This window comes from Sinohyriopsis cumingii, chromosome 18 (genome assembly GCF_028554795.1).
Source record: "Sinohyriopsis cumingii isolate HCF-2022 chromosome 18, ASM2855479v2, whole genome shotgun sequence".
NCBI classification, from domain to species: domain Eukaryota; kingdom Metazoa; phylum Mollusca; class Bivalvia; order Unionida; family Unionidae; genus Sinohyriopsis; species Sinohyriopsis cumingii.
The window spans coordinates 65866095-65883798 of record NC_142978.1 but is presented as its reverse complement, the minus strand read 5'-3'; the positions used below and the strand labels follow the sequence as shown (position 1 = coordinate 65883798).

The window sequence follows — 17704 nt, the reverse complement described above, 5'->3', positions numbered from 1 at the left end:
ACCACAGTGAAAATCTGGATCACTGCATGCTGATGGACCAGGAGAAGAACAGGTCGACTCACCTTTGTCTTCGTCAGATGAATCAAGAGAATATTCTGCTGGAGGTTCTGGAATAGGAAGTCCCTCATCATGTGGAACTGGTCTCAATGCAGACGGAATGTTTGGGTAGACTATTCTCGACTTCTTTCGCTTCGTTATTCCGCCGGAAAGAGGAGGAACCAAGCAGAAGTAACAGTCATTTAGGTGGTTGCTTGGCTCTCTCCACACCATTGGGACTGCAAACGGCATTGATGACCTTTTGCAATTCAACCACTGTGAAAGCTGTGTTGTACATGTAGCACAGCATATATGCGGAGCCCAAGGCTTGTCTTGGTCACCAACCTTGCATCCGAAGTAAAGATGATATGCCTTCTTCACTTGAGAATTGATACTTTTCTTCTGGTTGGCAAATGTCACTTCCCCACAAATATAGCAAAAATTGTCCGCGGTATTAACACACTTTCGAGGCATTACTGTTCTTTATTGTACGTAAATGGATAAAATAATAAGTTTTATGTAACAGTAGCTTGAACTGTCTCGCACAACGTCTAAAATATTTTAAATGCTGAACCTATCTGATTGGGCTTTATATAGTACACTGCTTACGTCAGCTTCAGCAGCCGCCTGGCATTAGTATAATAGGCCTACACATGTATAGTACACTGCTGACGTCAACTTACTTCAGCAGCCGCATGGCATTAGTATTGCATTGCATCAGAAAATGATGCAATCAACTGTGGATGATGTGAGCATGATGGTTTTATGCAATGTTACATCATTATTCCGGATGTTGCTGCAGTCCTACTGGAGAAATTTACACAGTGAAACATAGAAAATGAGGTATATGAATATCTTCAAAACGAGAGCCAATACAAATTTTTCACGGTTATATTCGTGTTCGGCACACCAAAATACTACAGATTAGGGCCTTTTCAAGTCAGTAATGATTTCACTGTTGACCAGTGTTATATAAATACATGAATCTGTCACTTTAATAGCACAAGGATTTCAAAGTCATCACAATTATTTATTTGGAATACTGTTAAGAATTTCACTCGTCTGTGAGTAATAGTTATGCAGCCATGCAGATTTTGTTAACCATTCAAATTTGAACAATTTCTCAAGCTTTGTACTGAGATTCGGCAGATTTATAGCTAAACTGTTCCTGATCAATGTGAGACCTCTGCCTGGAATCTACTGTGTTACCAGTATAATCATCTATGGGCAAATTGCAAGATGGTCTTGCTGACTTAAGTAAAAAAACAAAAGCCAGCAACATGCACTTGCCTTCTCTTCATTTTGGATGACTGGTCTTGCATCATATATAACAGCTCCAGTTGTCATGTAAAGATGAGTGAAAACGATGCAATTACCCAGCAACCTGTCATAATAGGCAACTTGCTCGTGTCATATAGTCCTTCAATAAGAACATCACTAATATAGATGCTTTAGCTATCAGTAACTGTACAGTTCAGGAAAACTTAAGTGGTGGTGCATTCAAGACGAAAAAGTGCATAACATAGGTTTTATGCACCTCCCTGGCACATCAGCATTTGTTAAGTTTTTTTAACTAATGCTTTGTTTACTGTGACCATTATGCAAATAGTACAACAAACTTAACCCTATTCAGGGTCTATATTGCTTGCTTGAATTCATAAGCAATAAACCAAGTAGGCCCTCATCTGCTGGTACATTATATTATGGCAGATCAGGGTATATACTGTTAATAAGCTAAACAGAGTAAGACCCTTATCCACCAGTACTTTCATATGGCAGATCTAAGTCTATACTGTTTGTAGAGGCATGTATATATAACCAAAGCAAATACAACACTTGAACTTACTCTGTGCACTCATTGAGAGCTGTCAAGAGCTTGTTGGTAGTACTGCTGTTTAACTCCAGGACCTGTGCAGCTGTTGCGGAGGACTCCATAATCTCGGAAATAGCAGCCACAGCGTTAGCCACCACCTAAAAACAGACACACGAATAAAATGGAGACTCATATAATTCATGAAATGGTTTAAACTACCTGTATGTCTTATGAGTATTGCTGAGCAAAAGAGAAATTAATGAACTTAAAAAATATTACACAATACAAAATAAACACCAATACAAGATTTTATTCATCAAATATTATCATGCATAATTTTTTGTTCAATAAATTGCTATGAAAGTTCTGTGGTATAACAAAATCAGATCCTTATAACCTCAGACATTAATCATTTACCCTCTATAATGTCACAGCCAAATAAAAAATTAACACTGACATATTAAATACGGAGTTTATGAAACTCCATAATATATATCATGTTGTAAAAAGAATTATTCACTTAATTTATTAACCCCTAGTGATGCATTAATGAGGTTGTACCCTACTTCCAAGCTCTTTATTGTCAAGGACCTTCAAGACACACCAAATAATCTGGACTTTCTACTCGCATTGCAAAATACAGATGGAGAGACATAATTTTTAAGACATGATTTTTTAATAAAAAATTTACCGGTTGTCAGAACTAGATTTTGTGTATGGATTTGAGACTTTTTAGTGTGAGATCTAAGGCAGACAATCTGAACTGCACACGGACTGGCGAGCCTTTGCAGAAAGTATGAGTCTGAGACTTGGAGTAAAATGTGACCAGGACATGAAAATGATGGGTCAACAACTTTTACCCATCTGCAGATGTGTGAGCAAAATAGCCAATAAAAACAAAGACATATTTAACACAACTAGGCATCTGGATAAATGAAAATCTCTTGTAAGCAGATTATTTGGATGTATTCCCATTTCAGGCAAAAATGACAGAAATCTCCCGAGGTTCACGAGTTAATGGTTGAATTCTGATGACATCAACAGATTTGAATATTCCTTATGTATTTAATCATTTGTGCATTGATTTTGCATATAAATTACATAAATAGTAATTGTCTGACAATTTGTTATAAAATTTTCAAAAACCTTGTTAACTGATTAATGCCATATGATGCTTTTATGTCATAAGGTTGTACCCTACTTCAGAGCTCAGAAGCATCAAGGTCATTTAAGATACATCACAGTGGGTGGTATAACAGAAAAGCAGACAGATGTAGTTCTACAATGATATTAAATAATCTGGACTTTCTACTTGCATTACAAAATACAGAGCGAAAAACATCATTTGTGAGACCTGATTTTTATATAAAAATTTCACCCACTTTACGAACTGGATTTTGGTAAGGATTTTAGACTTTTTGGCCTGTGATCTAAGGCAGACCAGTCTGAGCTGCACACAGACAGTTGAACCTTTGCAAAAAACTATGATAAATTTGAGATTTGGAATGAAATGTGGCCAGGACACACAAAAAAATTTAGGTCAGATATGTCCCTCCCTCTTTTCCCTACTGCAAATGTGCTAGAAAAATATCCAAAATCATAAGATATCTCCCTGTTGTAAATACAAGCCATACATATATTTTGGCCAAGGTAAAAAAAAAAACAGTTATTTTGCAGATACCATTTATTTTCTTCTTTTGGTCTTGATGACATTGACTATTAACCCCCAAAATAGGTAGGTGTATTCCTTGTCTCAATTACAAACCATCTACACAATTTAGCTATAACTTGTGGTGAAGAACTTAAGTAGTTCTATGGAGAAAAAAAATTCCTTCTTTCAGTCACTGTGATTTTGGCCTTTGATCCTAAAACTTAATTAATGCATTTTTCATCTCAAATGCAACCTATTGACAAAGTTATTTTAAGGTAGGTTATAATATATGTTGCAGAAAGCTTTACACTGACTTTGACCTTTCACCTTCAAATGTCTTTCAAATCTCAAAATCAAGCAACTGACAAAATTTGGTCAAGGTATCTCATATAAAAGTCCAGTCCTTATGTGGAAACAATCATCCTTCTTGCTGATCCATGCGACTTTGATCTTTGACCTTTTGAGCCCAAATCATCAAGTTTCTTCACCAAATGCAAGCTACTTACAAAGTTTGGTAATGGAATATGGTAGTGAACTTGAGTCATTGAGAAGAAATGAAATAAGAAACAGACGGATGGCTGAATAAGATCAAAATCTATGCTTTATGGTGGGCATATATAAAATAAACCCTGGTAAATAAATTGTCCCCATATACAGCAAAATCCATGAGTATACTTCAAAGAAAGAAAGATGGGTAGACCTGACAAATTAACAGACCCTGACCTAAAATAATTACTTCTGTTAAGCTTCCATCAGTTGTGCTATTATCACAAGAAATGTCTCCATCTCTTTATAATATACAGCCAACTTAAAATACTATTTCACGTATTCCAATATATGAGATACAGTATGCCAATGTGTGAAAGCCATGTGGGATATGCTATGAATGCACTTACTGTAGAAAGCATCCTTCTGCTTATGCCATTATGAACATCTGCAATGTATCTTGTAGTTTTTAAAATCATGAACTTATTTCACAAGTCCATAATCAACCATCCTTGTTTACAATTTTTTTTTTGTTGCAAACTAAACCTTCATGTGTAAAATCCATCCAAAAATACCCTGTATTTGTTACATCTGAAATGCATGCACAATTTTCAAATTTTAAATTTCAATGGATGTATTCAGAAATGATTTGAATATTCATTTATGTTAATAAAGGTATCAAATTCAACCTCTCTCCTGTGCTTACTGGTATTTACTGAAGCCCCATACTCCCCTGCCAAACTGCATTGAATATCCAAAGATCTCATCTTAATCTAATTAAATGACATCACAATGGTCTTGCATCATTTTGAAGATTACGACTAAAAATCTAATGACTGCAGGGTGCTTATTTTTAAACTGACCTACAAACCCTATATGGCCATAAATGCTCCTTTAATACTGAGGATGGACGGTAAAAGAGTACAGAAACTAACCTAGCTAGTCACTTAAATGTCGGAATAATTAAAATCACATAGATATATGACCAATTTAATTAAATTAAAATTTGCACTTGTTTGCAGCTCTCTGGAATTTGTCACATATGCTGGACGCATTTCCGATAGGATAGAATTTTGGACCAACTATACAATGCCAAAACCAGTCATTGGCAGTTTCTGCTAAGTTAGGTGAAACTTGTATTACAACTTGGTAAACAATAGTTTTAACTGAAACGATTATTCACCTCATCTTATACATATGATGTATTTTGAAATAAATGTAGAATGACCTTAGGACTTCTGTAAAAAGTAAAATGTAACCTTTAGGTACTAGAGAACTAGTTCCCTTCCCCAACCATGTTTGGAAACAGACCATTTGGTTTCATGGGTAAACAGGGTCCCCCAGAAACATTCTGGTCATTTTCAATAGGGCAAAGGAAAGAAAAAGTGAAATAATCCCAGTAGATATTAAATTATATCTGATAACCATGGCTTTTACTAATGCACAGCAATGCCAGAGAGCAGCCAGCTTTATTGTAACTGCAAATGCCTTGAACCATTACAACTAAGAACTTGCATGGCTTTGTTCCAAAGTCATGCCAAATGGCGCATGTACACATTAGCTACCTCCCCAGTACAAAAATACTGACTACATGTTTAAAATTTTAATGCATATGTTACTATTTACAACATATACAACAATCAGTAAAGTATGACTTTGACTTACATAATTATTTCATGTCAAAGATGCATGTGTTGCACACTTGTACCTTCTGGACAGGCACCATGTTCCATTCAGGTGCCCATTCAGAAGGCACAAGAGTGCAACACACTCAGACACAGACTGTTTATAGGAGCCTTTTCCACACCAAGATTCTTTCTCCCAAACATGATCGATTCCAACATGTGAGTGTGTGTGTGATTTGCATTTTTTAACGTAGCTTTAACAATTTTTCAGTCATATTGCTTCAATGTATGCAGTGTGGCAGTTTATAGTGATGTCTAGCACTGGGGCATCATGCCACGATATGTAGCATGATGTCCCACCCAGTCACAATATCCTGACACAAAGCCGAACAGTCCTAACAAAAACCTCTTAATGCTGAGTGCCAAGTGAGGCAACTGCAAAACCATTTTAATAAGTCATTGGTATGACTAAGCTGGGGTTCGAACTGGTGACATCCTGCAGCTATGCCGTATTAGTTAAGTTTATCCTCTTCATCCCATCTGGGACATAAGGCTGCACCAAGTGAGGAAGCTGTTAGTGCCATCTGTGTAAGTGTTTGGTATTACTCAGCCAGGAGTTGAACCCATGACCTCCTGCACCCGAGGCGGATGCTCTAACCACTAAGCCACCAGAGTGGTCGATTCCGGTGTAACAACTCATATTGATGATCTCAATTCTGTGCAATTTTCTTACTGAACTGTTTTTGTTCTAGCATACGAGTAATCCTTTGCGATTTTACTATCTGGAAAACGTGTGCAAAATAAATTGCCAGCAACACTAGCAACTGAAAGAGGAAGGTTCATTTCTAAAAGAAATTTAATCAACCGAATTTCGATCAAATTACATCATGGTTCTCTCTGGTATTATATATGTCTTAAGTTCAGGCTGAGTTGAGTATGATGAAGCAGCATTGATGTTTATTTGCTTTTTTGTGCTCTTGTATTTCATGCGTGTCTCCATGCCCAATAGCAAAATCACATTACACAATTTGCTAAATGTAAAGTTGTCTCCTTAATAGATAGTTTCACCAATCTAAACAAGACAGATAAATTGTCCTTCTAGTTCTGTTTTCTTCTGTTTCCTGAAGAAAATTCTGAATATTCTGCTTCCCTATTCAACATGATTAGAAGTTGAATATTATTATGCTGATACTGTGACAGCGTTAACTGTTTGCAAAATCCAATATGGTGAATAAAGACAGGAACAGTAGCCTCAATTTCAAATGAACCAATCATACTGTAAAACTGTATTCCTATGTACATGCGCTACATTTCAGTCAGAATGGAACTGAGTGCCCGTTCTAAACTGAAAACTGCAAGGATTTTTTTTTTACGATTTTGTGAAATTAAAAACATTTTTTGTAAAATAAACGTACACCCATATTCAGGTAAAAAATACGGGACAAATACGTAAATAAATGGGAAACTTGGCAGCTATGGGTAATTCCATAATTGTGTAATGACTCTGAAACTTGAATAAAAGACCAAATGTGAATATATATCGGAGGTAACATTTCAGGAGTGCCTTCATGACAGTGAACAGAAATGGTGATGCTGTGAGCAATGTGACTCTTCAAAATTTGGGTACTGAGTGTATGAATTTCAGGTAGTTGTTTCCACGTAAACTTTTGCTTCTTTTATAAACTGATGCAAACTTAACTAGGTTGTTGTTGTGGGGTTTAATGCCATTTTTCAGCACACGATAGGCATTACATGGAGGCCAGTATTAATGGTGGAGGATGAACCCTGGATAACCTCGGAAAGAACCACCGACCCATGAGAAACTACTGGCAAGCTTTCTCACGTACTCATGGTGGCTGAATCCGAGACTCGAACAAGCGCAGACAGAGGTGAGATGGCAGTGATCCGTAATGGAGAGCGGTTTAGACCACTCGGGGCCCAAAAATTAACTAGGTAAACAAATGAATATTCAGTTAATAATTTCCTATTCAAACATTTGTAAAAAAAGAGTATTTTGATTGTTTAGTTATTTGTTTCAGCTCTAATTTATACCATACAAATGATACACTACTTTTTGTCTTCAGCACTACTTGCTTGTAGGAAATAAAATTAAAATAATTCATCATATGTTGAATCATGCTGTGAAATCGAAACCGAGGATCATGATGTAAAGCCAAGAATTGTTCCTGCATAAAAGCTCTGAACTTAAGGTTGAGGTTCAAGCCAACAAATTCTGACCTTCAGGTGTGATTTCCTGTCCCACTCCATCAAATATTTGATGGGTACTATTAATCTCACCTATGGGTTATATTAATCTCACCACTGTCATGACGAACAACCACATAAGATCACCATGACCCATGTTTTGAAAGCAACTAGTCAGTCATCATGATGAATGTGCCCATAAAACTTCAAAAGTGAGCATGCAATTGAGCTTAATAGATAAACTTAATGTTCCACCTGCACAATCAAAGGGAAAGCAACTTTAACAAAGCCATTTAAAAAAGTGACAAATGTGTCTATGTTTTAAATGCAAAAAACAAAAAAAAATTACCATGGGATTGGAGTCAGAGAGTAGGTCTTTCAGAAGATCAAGAAAACCCTGATCTTCAACAAGCTGGGCATTGATATCATGAAGTTTGGCCACACAAACAGCAGCTGTTTTCCTGACATATGGGTCCTCATCCTTCAGACACTTGCGGAGTGGTTCACAAAGGTATTCTGTAATCTTATCAACGCGGATGCAACCCATAGTTCTCACTGCCAAAGCCCGAATCAGGGGATTACTGTCCTCACAGTCCTACAAGCAGAAAAAGGAAAAGAGGATAATGATTATAAATCATGAAAATTCACTACAATTTCAGAATGTATACAACATTGGTGACAGTTGTTGTACATTATACTGCAGTCTCAAATATTTGAATTCTTAGCCATAATTCTGATAATTATAAGACCTCCTTTGAATTCACTTATGAAAAACAAATTATTTCAGAAAACTATCACAAGTGCTATAAATTCCAAAATAAATCCTAAGAGACAGAACTAATGAAAAATAAAAATAAAATCAGTTTTCCTAGCTATCCAAAGATAACATTTTGGTTGGAAGGAAAGACTAAATGGCAAGAAAAGTTGGAATATAAATACCTAAACAAATCACGATTTTCATTTTTAAAAATTATTATAAACATGGCCCTAAAAAGGTAGATACAAACAAAATTATCCTTTTAGATAAAATCATAGAAAAATGGACCAAAACCAGTGCCCTTGATAAGAGTTCATTTCATTATATGACATTTTTGAGCAAGTCTTCTCACAATGATTTAGTACTGCCATTTCAAACATACAAATAACACCTGGACCTTGAACCAATGGGCTGTTTAATGACTGAATCCTCATTTTACAATCACGTCAATAATAATTTTTAATAATGCGCTTTTTCTAATGAAGTTGTTTATTATTCTGTTTAAATAACATTTTTTTCCCTCAAAATATCCAAGATATGAAAGATCATTCCAACTGGTTTCAACAACCATCACGTGTACACGAAAAAATCTGTGTATTATGTCACTACTTTTTGTTTTCTTGATGAATCTGGTCCCCGTAGTGGTATTTAATAGTATCTTGCCAAATCAGTAGTCCACAATTTGGGAACTGGACTAACTGTTGATAGACCACCAAACAAGACTCCTTTTTTTTTTAATGTCGAAACTCAATTTTTTATTGTTCAATTAGTACAATGTTAATGTTGTGATTTCATTGGAAGTAATAATTAAATTTCTTATCATCCCTGAGGATATCTCTAAATGCCAGTTCAAGATTCTCTGAAACTCGCTTGCCCACAATGGTCTGTATCTGTCAAATCAAGCTCTTTATTCTACGAAGTATTCTTTTCGCTTTGCTGCCTTGTTATCTTTTATTACAGTTATGAAACAAGTCGGTTAATTTACGGTAGTTTCTGTTACATACACATTAACGTTTATTACAGTGCTTGATTTATCAAATGAAGCGAGTTCACCCAACATCCGACCGAGGCCGCTATATTTTAAGTTAGTCTGATATTTGTGACTTTTCCGATATTTGTGACTTTTAACTTTTCTTTTATTCCACCTCCTATTTTTATTCAAAAGACATAATTAACGTGATAGTATAAAGGAGGCCAGCTTTTAATTCAGTGCAACAATACAACAAATACTTCCGCAAGTCAGTTATCAAAACACGGTCGGCACTTAATTAGGTTCTCAGAGAAAAGCTCACGGACATAGCTGTTATGGTAGATTGACGCATTTTATGTTTAATTACAAGAGGACACATTGCACTTATGATGATTACACTTAAAAGGAACTAAAAGATGGAACTAAAACACAAATTTCAATTGATAAAAATTTATTTAATTTGTATTTATTTATTAAAGTACTGCCTCCACTTGGCGTAAGTGACATTTTCATTGATCGAAATTTCCTTACATATCGTTAATTGCGGTGTACTAGGAATGTCGTTCGGAAAGAAAATGTAAAAAATTATACGAGTTTTTTTAAAATTTGATGTTTCATAGCGTTGATTCAAATTTCCTGGTCCTATCTACCGTTTGCAACGATAAAACGAGCGATATATCAAAGTTTCCTTTACCAATTTTGATCACGATTTTCTTCAAGTTCAACAAATAGGGATACATTTTTGGGGTATTTTGGGGTTTAAAAAATGGGATCCACACCTGACACCACGTTATATGAGGGTTTGCGAGTTATCAGGGCGCGAGTTATCAAGGGAGTGGTGTACTTTTCATTCAAAATGCTAGTACAAATTAACTAGTGGTTGTCAAACAGGAGTCACAATTTAGTGGAATTTTAATGACAAAAGATGTAGATTAAAATATGACCATGAGTTATTTTAATATTAGGCCCTATACTACTTGATCTAGATCCATAAAGTCGGTCAGAAGTTGTAACAAGAAATGAAATTTATAATACTAAAGGCAATCAGAGGCTATAAATCTGCATGCTTCTGAAATACAGAGAAAGCTGCCTTAGCTGACATTGGTCAAATTCTGGAGTAAAAAAGGGTTGCTGTTGTCATTCTTTAGGGTCCAACACCATTTCTCAGCACAAGATAGGCTATACATGGCAGCCAGTATAACTGATGAAGGAAGAACCTGGGAAAACCCCGGTAAGAACCACCGACCCACGGGAAGCTACTGGCAAGCTTTCTTACATACCCACATTGGCCTATCACGAGACATGATTCCACATGGACAAATGTGAAATGGCAGTGACTGACAATGGCGAGCACTTAAGACCACTTCGACAGCCTATGCTTTCTCCCCTCCAAAAGGTGACAATAAACTTGGGTTTTCATGATAGAGCTATATATTACATTTTGATTTCAATCCATTAAGATACATAACTGCAATACATGGTCAACTTTTACAATAAACAAGTTCTATAACTCAGTCAAATTTTGAAGGGAAGGTATGAAGTGAAAATTTAGTTTGATCTAAGTGTTCTTGATATTCAACCTCATATAAAGTAATAAAGTGTTGTTGTTGATATTAGGCTTTAACATCATTTTTCAGCACACATGGTGGCCTGTATAACTGGTGAAGGAAGAACCTGGGAAAACCCCTTAAAGAACCACCGACCCATGAGAAGCTACTGACAAGCTTTCTCATATACCCACATTGGTCGAGCCTGAGACTTGAACCCACTCAAAAAGAGGTATGATCCTTAATGTTGAGCACTTTAGACCACTTGGCTACTCGGGGCCCCAACAAAATTAGTTATGTACTGGACAATGCATGGGAGGAAAAAGCAAGTGATACACATAACTGAATATCTACTAATACTGGCATAACAAGACACTTTTAAACTGGCAAGTATTTCTTTCCAATGTAAAATCTTAAGCAATTTCTATTTTAACTTTTTCTGAGCAACTCAAACTTAGCACCAACATACCGTAAATTGTTCCTAAGGAAGAACAAGCATATTAATGCAATGTACCTTTACAAATGTATTGACTGCCATGATGGCCATATCTGGCTGACTCTTGGCATAGTTCATCAAATACAGGTACACCAGCTTCTTTAGCTCCAGATTGTCTGTCTGCATGCAGTTCACTACATCTGGAAACAGGGCACTGAAACAACGAGAAAAGTCAGTGGACTGCTCAGGAGTATAGCATTCTGAAGAATGTTACAAATTTAGTGCAGACCACGTTTTTCCAAAAAGTGAGAGGCCAGTCTACAGATATATAGAAAACTATAGACTAAATTTTAGAAACTTCAAGTCCAGTATTAGAAAACAAAGGTCCTGCAAGAATGGTGAGACTTTTGAGACTGGTGCAATTGTTTTCCTTCCTTCAATAGAGATTGGCAGAGGTTAATTATTTTTATTGGAAAAATTATAAATTGCGAATAACATGTTATAAAAGGAGAACATGTGGAATTCTGTATAATATTTTAAATACAATAAAACACATTTTAAAAGAACACCTGATAACAGAAGTCAACATTCATAAACCTTTTATTTTAATGACACACAAGTTATTAAGGCTCAATACATTAATGACACCTGTGCATAACTGACACACCAGTTGTATTCACTTACAAGTCCAACTATAAACTGTATAGACCCAGATATTCCATCATAATTCAGCAGCAGATTTGGGAGTGTGCAATTTATTTAAAGTAACAGTATAACAATTAATGACATACCTCACATCCTTCCCTACTGTCATGCTGGCAATAACTTTCTTTACTGCTTCCTTCTTCTTTTCTTTCTTGTCACTATTGAGTTCTGCTTTCATCTCAAATATTTCACCTGAAACAAATGAGTGAATTATTGATATGCCTTAAGTAATCAAAACAAAACACCTTGAAGAAAATGTTGATCATAATTTGAAAAACATCACTGTAAAATTATTCAAACAATGACCTATTTTCCCTCTTAGCATCTAATACCCAGCCCAACCCAACCCAAAAATCTAAGAGATAATACAATAAAACTGGACCCAAGTGACCCCAGCAACCATCTGTCAATTGTAACTAAAACTGCAGTACATGGATCAATTTTACTATATAAATGCATTTGCATGAGCATCCACTTGCCAAACACAAGGGGCCACAATTATTAGGTGAAGTAGGTGCACTGTGAAAATCTGCACAACAGTGACAATGTCACAAGAAGAGGTCCTCTCACCCAGCCTTTACTGTAGTTCACCAGGTACTCTAGTAAATCATATAATATGTAATAACTGGGGTCAATGGATTGTTCGTCTTTTTCTCTTAATAAGCTATTTGCATTTTCCAATGAATAAACTCTAAGCAATTATAAAGGTTTGTATTTTTTTTTTGTTGCTTGAATGTTACCATTTTTAAAACCCACATACAATGCAAAAAAAACCCCAAAAAAACAACAAAACATGGTTACATACTTTTGTCATTCAAGCTGATCCATTTATTATCTCTCTCTTAAATTTATTAAGTTTTATTATAGTTACCTTAAATAATTTATTGACCAGATAAATAAGTATAACCTTAGTTAACTTTGCAATTCATATCTTTGTAGACTAGTGTGAACTTCAAATATAAATAATGTTTATGATATATGAATTTTAACAAGAACTCTGAATAAAATACAACATATTTACAGAAATTGTTTTGTTTTCCTTCTTAATCCTGTTGAATTTCGAACTTGAAAACTGGACCTCCTACAAAGACCCATTATGAGAGCCTACTTGTCTAGATAATGCTTTTAAAGCAAAAGTGGCAGTCTCCAAGGATATATTTTACTGTCCACACAGAATTTTTGTTACTTGTCGATGAACAAAGTTATGATCAGAAATTACACAAGTATAATGTGGGGGATACAACATTGACTGATTCAGAGGTGTACCTGCGGTTGAAACAAAACTAAGAACTTGAACTATTTGAACTAAGATAATTTTGGACAGTTTTCAAAATGCATTCAATTTCACTGTATGAGAAAACATTTCAACTAAAGAACATACATATGTTGAAGGCTAATATCTGTAACTGGTAGACAAAACATGGTGTGCGGAACTCTTTTATGCTAATGCATCATACATAGGCTTTACATGTGCTGTTTCATTATCATGTCATAAAATTATTTGTGAAAACCATATTAGTTACTCAATCTTATTGTGTTCAGTACTATCTACTGACATGTCAACTACAATACTCTCATAATAAGTGCATATCTGTGATCATAGGTACCAAGTACCAATCATCCTGCAAATTATGTGTGAAGTGCCTCAACAACAGCACCTGTCCCATTCTATAAATATTTCTTACAGCATCAAATGGAGTGAAACAACAGAAATGATCATGAAAACTAACATTAACTGAACAGGTGACAACTTCAGAATAAGACCAGATACCATAATCAGCATTTATTGTGTCTCCAAGGTCTTCAAATATTCTCTAACAGTCGATGTCTCATCCTCAAAAGCAAAAGGCAAGGTAAGTTTTACAAAACAACTCAAGGTTATCAAAGACAAAATGTCAACATATGATGCTCACAGCCAATTGACAAAGCCATCCCCTATATCATGTTTGTTTTTCAATTGCTTATGTGTAATGCCACAAGGTTAACTTCTATGAAAGATTTATAATTTCATGGTGTTTGTTTTTGCAATCATATCATTACATGTTTTTTATCTTATAGCTGTTGTCTAATGTTGTAAAGCGCTTAGAGCTTCTACAAATTAGGCGCTATACAATGTCCTCATTATTATTATTATTATTTATGTAAATTTATCTTAATTATTATTTACCCTTTTTGGTGGTAGAAAAGTATTTGGAGTCTGTCATCTTTGCAGCTGAAGTAATTTATCCTCAAATGTAATCCTGAAAAGAGAAAATTACGAGTTTCCAGCAATTTATTTGATAAACATCTGATGAACTCTTTTAATATAGCATATGCAGGAATAAAAGAAACAGCATTTGGGATCTATGAAAACAGCTAACAAACAGATTTGCCTTCTATGATGGTACCTACGTGTTCTCATAATGTATGCCACCTTGACAAAATAGGGGATCCTGATACATAAGGTTGATCAACTTTTTACAACTAAAGTAATATAATGATATTGCCTATGTTTCTAAAACTCATGATCAAAAGTAAACAAGAACATCTACATGAATGTAATGATGACCTGAAGTAAACTTCATCATTTCAGAATGTTTTATGTAGGCACAATAGTCAATAGTCTTTCAAACTCTTTTTGCAATAAAACAAAAATTTATGAGACAGAAGATTAAATCACTTTGTAATATCAAGCTAGTGATCACATAAACTCATTGAATCAGGCCTATTAATAATACATATTTATATTGTTGCCAAGTCTATCTTTGAGATATATAATGTGTTCTGCAAAACTAGTTGTAATAATAATAATATTAATATTATTAATTATAATAATAAAATGTCAAAGAATAAGTTATGAACTAAATATCTATTTATCAATTTTTATCACGAGTGTATATATAACAGTTGAACATAGTATCATTAGAATCATAAGGCTGTTTTAACAAAACTGTTAGATGCACCTTGTATTCAAGAAAGACATGTCTAGCAAATTGAATTCTGTCATAATAAGACATAAAGGATGCACAGAAAATTAAATAATTGCACTATTTTGGCTGTCATAAACATTGTAAACACTTTGACATTAAACATAACATAGTGGCAAGATGACAACATATACAACAATTAAGCTATACACACAGCAAAATACTTATACTACTATATAATTGTGGCATGTTTTCTTTTGGCATGACAGACTTGCCAAATTGGACCAAAGAATGATTAAATTATCCAAAACTGATTACAAGTTATGTGCGAGACAGGGCTTTCTCTAAAGCCAGTAGACAGCAAATGTGCCACCTGTTTTGCCATTAAGTCAACAATTGTTTCATTTCAAAACGTATGTTTCAGTTAAAATACCCAAGGTATACCTGAAATTGTACAGTTTTGCCTTAGGTGAATTACAGTTTTTGCATAAATGCCTGTATGTACTCCAGAAAGATTTTAATAACAAAAATCTTTAATTTGATAACAAATGCACAGAACTTAGTCATTTCATCCACTGATTTATAATTTCTAACCTGACTGTGACCATAATGGCCTTAACACTTTCATCATCTGCATGTTTCCATACTAACGCAGTGTCATATTGCATACACTAGTGGCGAGTTTATTTTCCTCTGACAAGCAAGTGACATAGTTCATTCTGTTCAGTAACTGCCAGATAATCCCGTAAATTACCATAAGGATACAAGCTGAGAGTTATAGCCCTTGGCACATATGTACATAGAAATTACACCGCCTGTTAAATCCACATTAAAGGCAAATTGGCCATTCGCTTCCTTTCCTTGACTCCACATTGTATAAAATATTAGAAGCAGACATATTTTCCTTCTATAAACATACATGTGTAGCTCTGCATCCACCCCTTCGCTAAAATTGGACAAGTCCAGGAACTGGAAATGACCAGTGAGCAGGGTTGTCTTTTACACTGTAAACTTGATTGGTATGAAACACACAGAAGATAATGGTGTCAGAGCCCCCTGGTCATAATCAGGTTTCAAATTATAAATCAATGAATGAACTGACTAAGTTCTGTGCATCTTTTATCTCATTTGTGACGGGTTTTCTCAATTGGTAGGGGGTAAAAACAAATGGGGGTATATTCAGACTATAGCCCCACAGTCCCCTCTCCTTTCTTAAGCAAATTCAATCACTGTAACTGCTCGTCTATGTTGCCACCTGTTTTTATGACCAGACACCTATTTGGAAAATCAGAAAAGCCCAGGTGACAGTAAAATAAAGGACCAGGAGGCATGTACGAAATTGGTCACTTCAAGTAGTCATAAACACTAGTTTTTAGGCCTATTGTTTCTCTCACCTCTTTGTGTTATTGGTAACCAGTAAAGTTAATTACATTACTCTCAATGTTTATTTTTTTACGGTAGGTGGTATAGTAATTGGTCTTTACCCTGTTAGCTGAACAAATTTCTAGCATGGGGGTGTGTCACTCAAGTTATTGGGGAAGTAGCATTTAACATAAAGCTTTAATTCAGTTAGCCATAACTAAAATATACTTACAATCTGTAATCTTTGAAATATCACCATCAACTAAAAAGATGGACTCTTACCGACATCAACTTACTGCATATAACGTACAAATTATATGTCATACAACGTTCATTATTATGTTGACATAGCTCAATGAGAACCGGAAGTTGTCATCATCCAAATGTATATTAGCTAACTTGTTCATGTACATCAACTCTTTTCATTCGGCATATGAAATTGATTGCGAAATTATCAGCCTAAATCGATACAAATTTAATGAGGTCAAAATTGTATTCTTTTAAATATGGATGATTTAGATGATTTGAGGATTGTACTTACCGGCCTTCTTAATAGTAGAACTCTATGCTAACACCGTTATATGTCACCTTTGACCTATGTTGGCAATGTCCTTTGTTTTGCACATTCGATTAAACCATTATCTTATTTTTCGCCATGGCAGACGCAGCACATCTAACTTCAGCTGTATCAACAGATAAACCATCAATATTTGAAGTGATAGCACAAGAGAGTTTGATGACAACGATAAGACCAGCTTTAAAACATGCAGTTAGGGTAATGTGATATGGTATATTCTTTCATTGTAAATTACATCCTACCTTAAATTTTTTATTTTGTTTTAGGAAATTAAGCTAGTACACCATTTTGTCTTGTTTCGTGCAGGATATAATATTGCTTTTTGAAGTTCTCTTTTTCGTTACAGCCTGTTATATGCGTACATGTTATATCTCCGGGATAGTTCTACAGGGTAAAACAAGGCATGTTATTTTTGTTTTAGTGCTGATGCCCAAAACATAAATATCAGCGTCGAGGACTTACATGTAGGACTAATCTCCAGAATTGTACGATTTCGTAGAATAATCTCGAGCACTCCATCATAGGAGACAAGATATCCACCATTTATACATTGTAGCAAATGATGTACGATACAGTATTTTAAATATCCAGTAATTTAATAACAGTTAAATGTGTTCATATATAACAT

The 17704-nt window shown here is 34.9% G+C and overlaps 2 protein-coding genes across 4 annotated transcripts in view; one reads left to right on the top strand and one right to left on the bottom strand.

The window, feature by feature from the left end:
* LOC149776820 (AP-1 complex subunit beta-1-like) overlaps positions 1-17178 on the bottom strand; it is a 53799-nt gene extending 36621 nt beyond the window's left edge. Inside the window, exons 1-6 of one of the 2 annotated variants that reach the window (XM_089941534.1) lie at positions 17041-17178; positions 14399-14471; positions 12318-12423; positions 11605-11740; positions 8166-8411; positions 1883-2007 (exon numbers count right to left, since the gene is read on the bottom strand). In XM_089941534.1, the coding sequence (XP_089797660.1) occupies positions 1883-2007; positions 8166-8411; positions 11605-11740; positions 12318-12423; positions 14399-14435 (650 nt within the window). In that variant the 5' untranslated portion in view covers positions 14436-14471; positions 17041-17178. Of the gene's footprint in view, positions 1-1882; positions 2008-8165; positions 8412-11604; positions 11741-12317; positions 12424-14398; positions 14472-16731; positions 16879-17040 lie in introns of those variants that run through there. The other variant, XM_089941533.1, reaches the window with a different exon arrangement.
* Positions 17141-17704, top strand: part of LOC149776819 (peroxisome assembly protein 12-like) — a 32837-nt gene continuing 32273 nt past the window's right edge. Inside the window, exon 1 of one of the 2 annotated variants that reach the window (XM_089941537.1) lies at positions 17141-17274. In XM_089941537.1, coding sequence (XP_089797663.1) covers positions 17155-17274 — 120 coding nt within the window. In that variant the 5' untranslated portion in view covers positions 17141-17154. Of the gene's footprint in view, positions 17288-17704 lie in introns of both variants that reach the window. The other variant, XM_089941538.1, reaches the window with a different exon arrangement.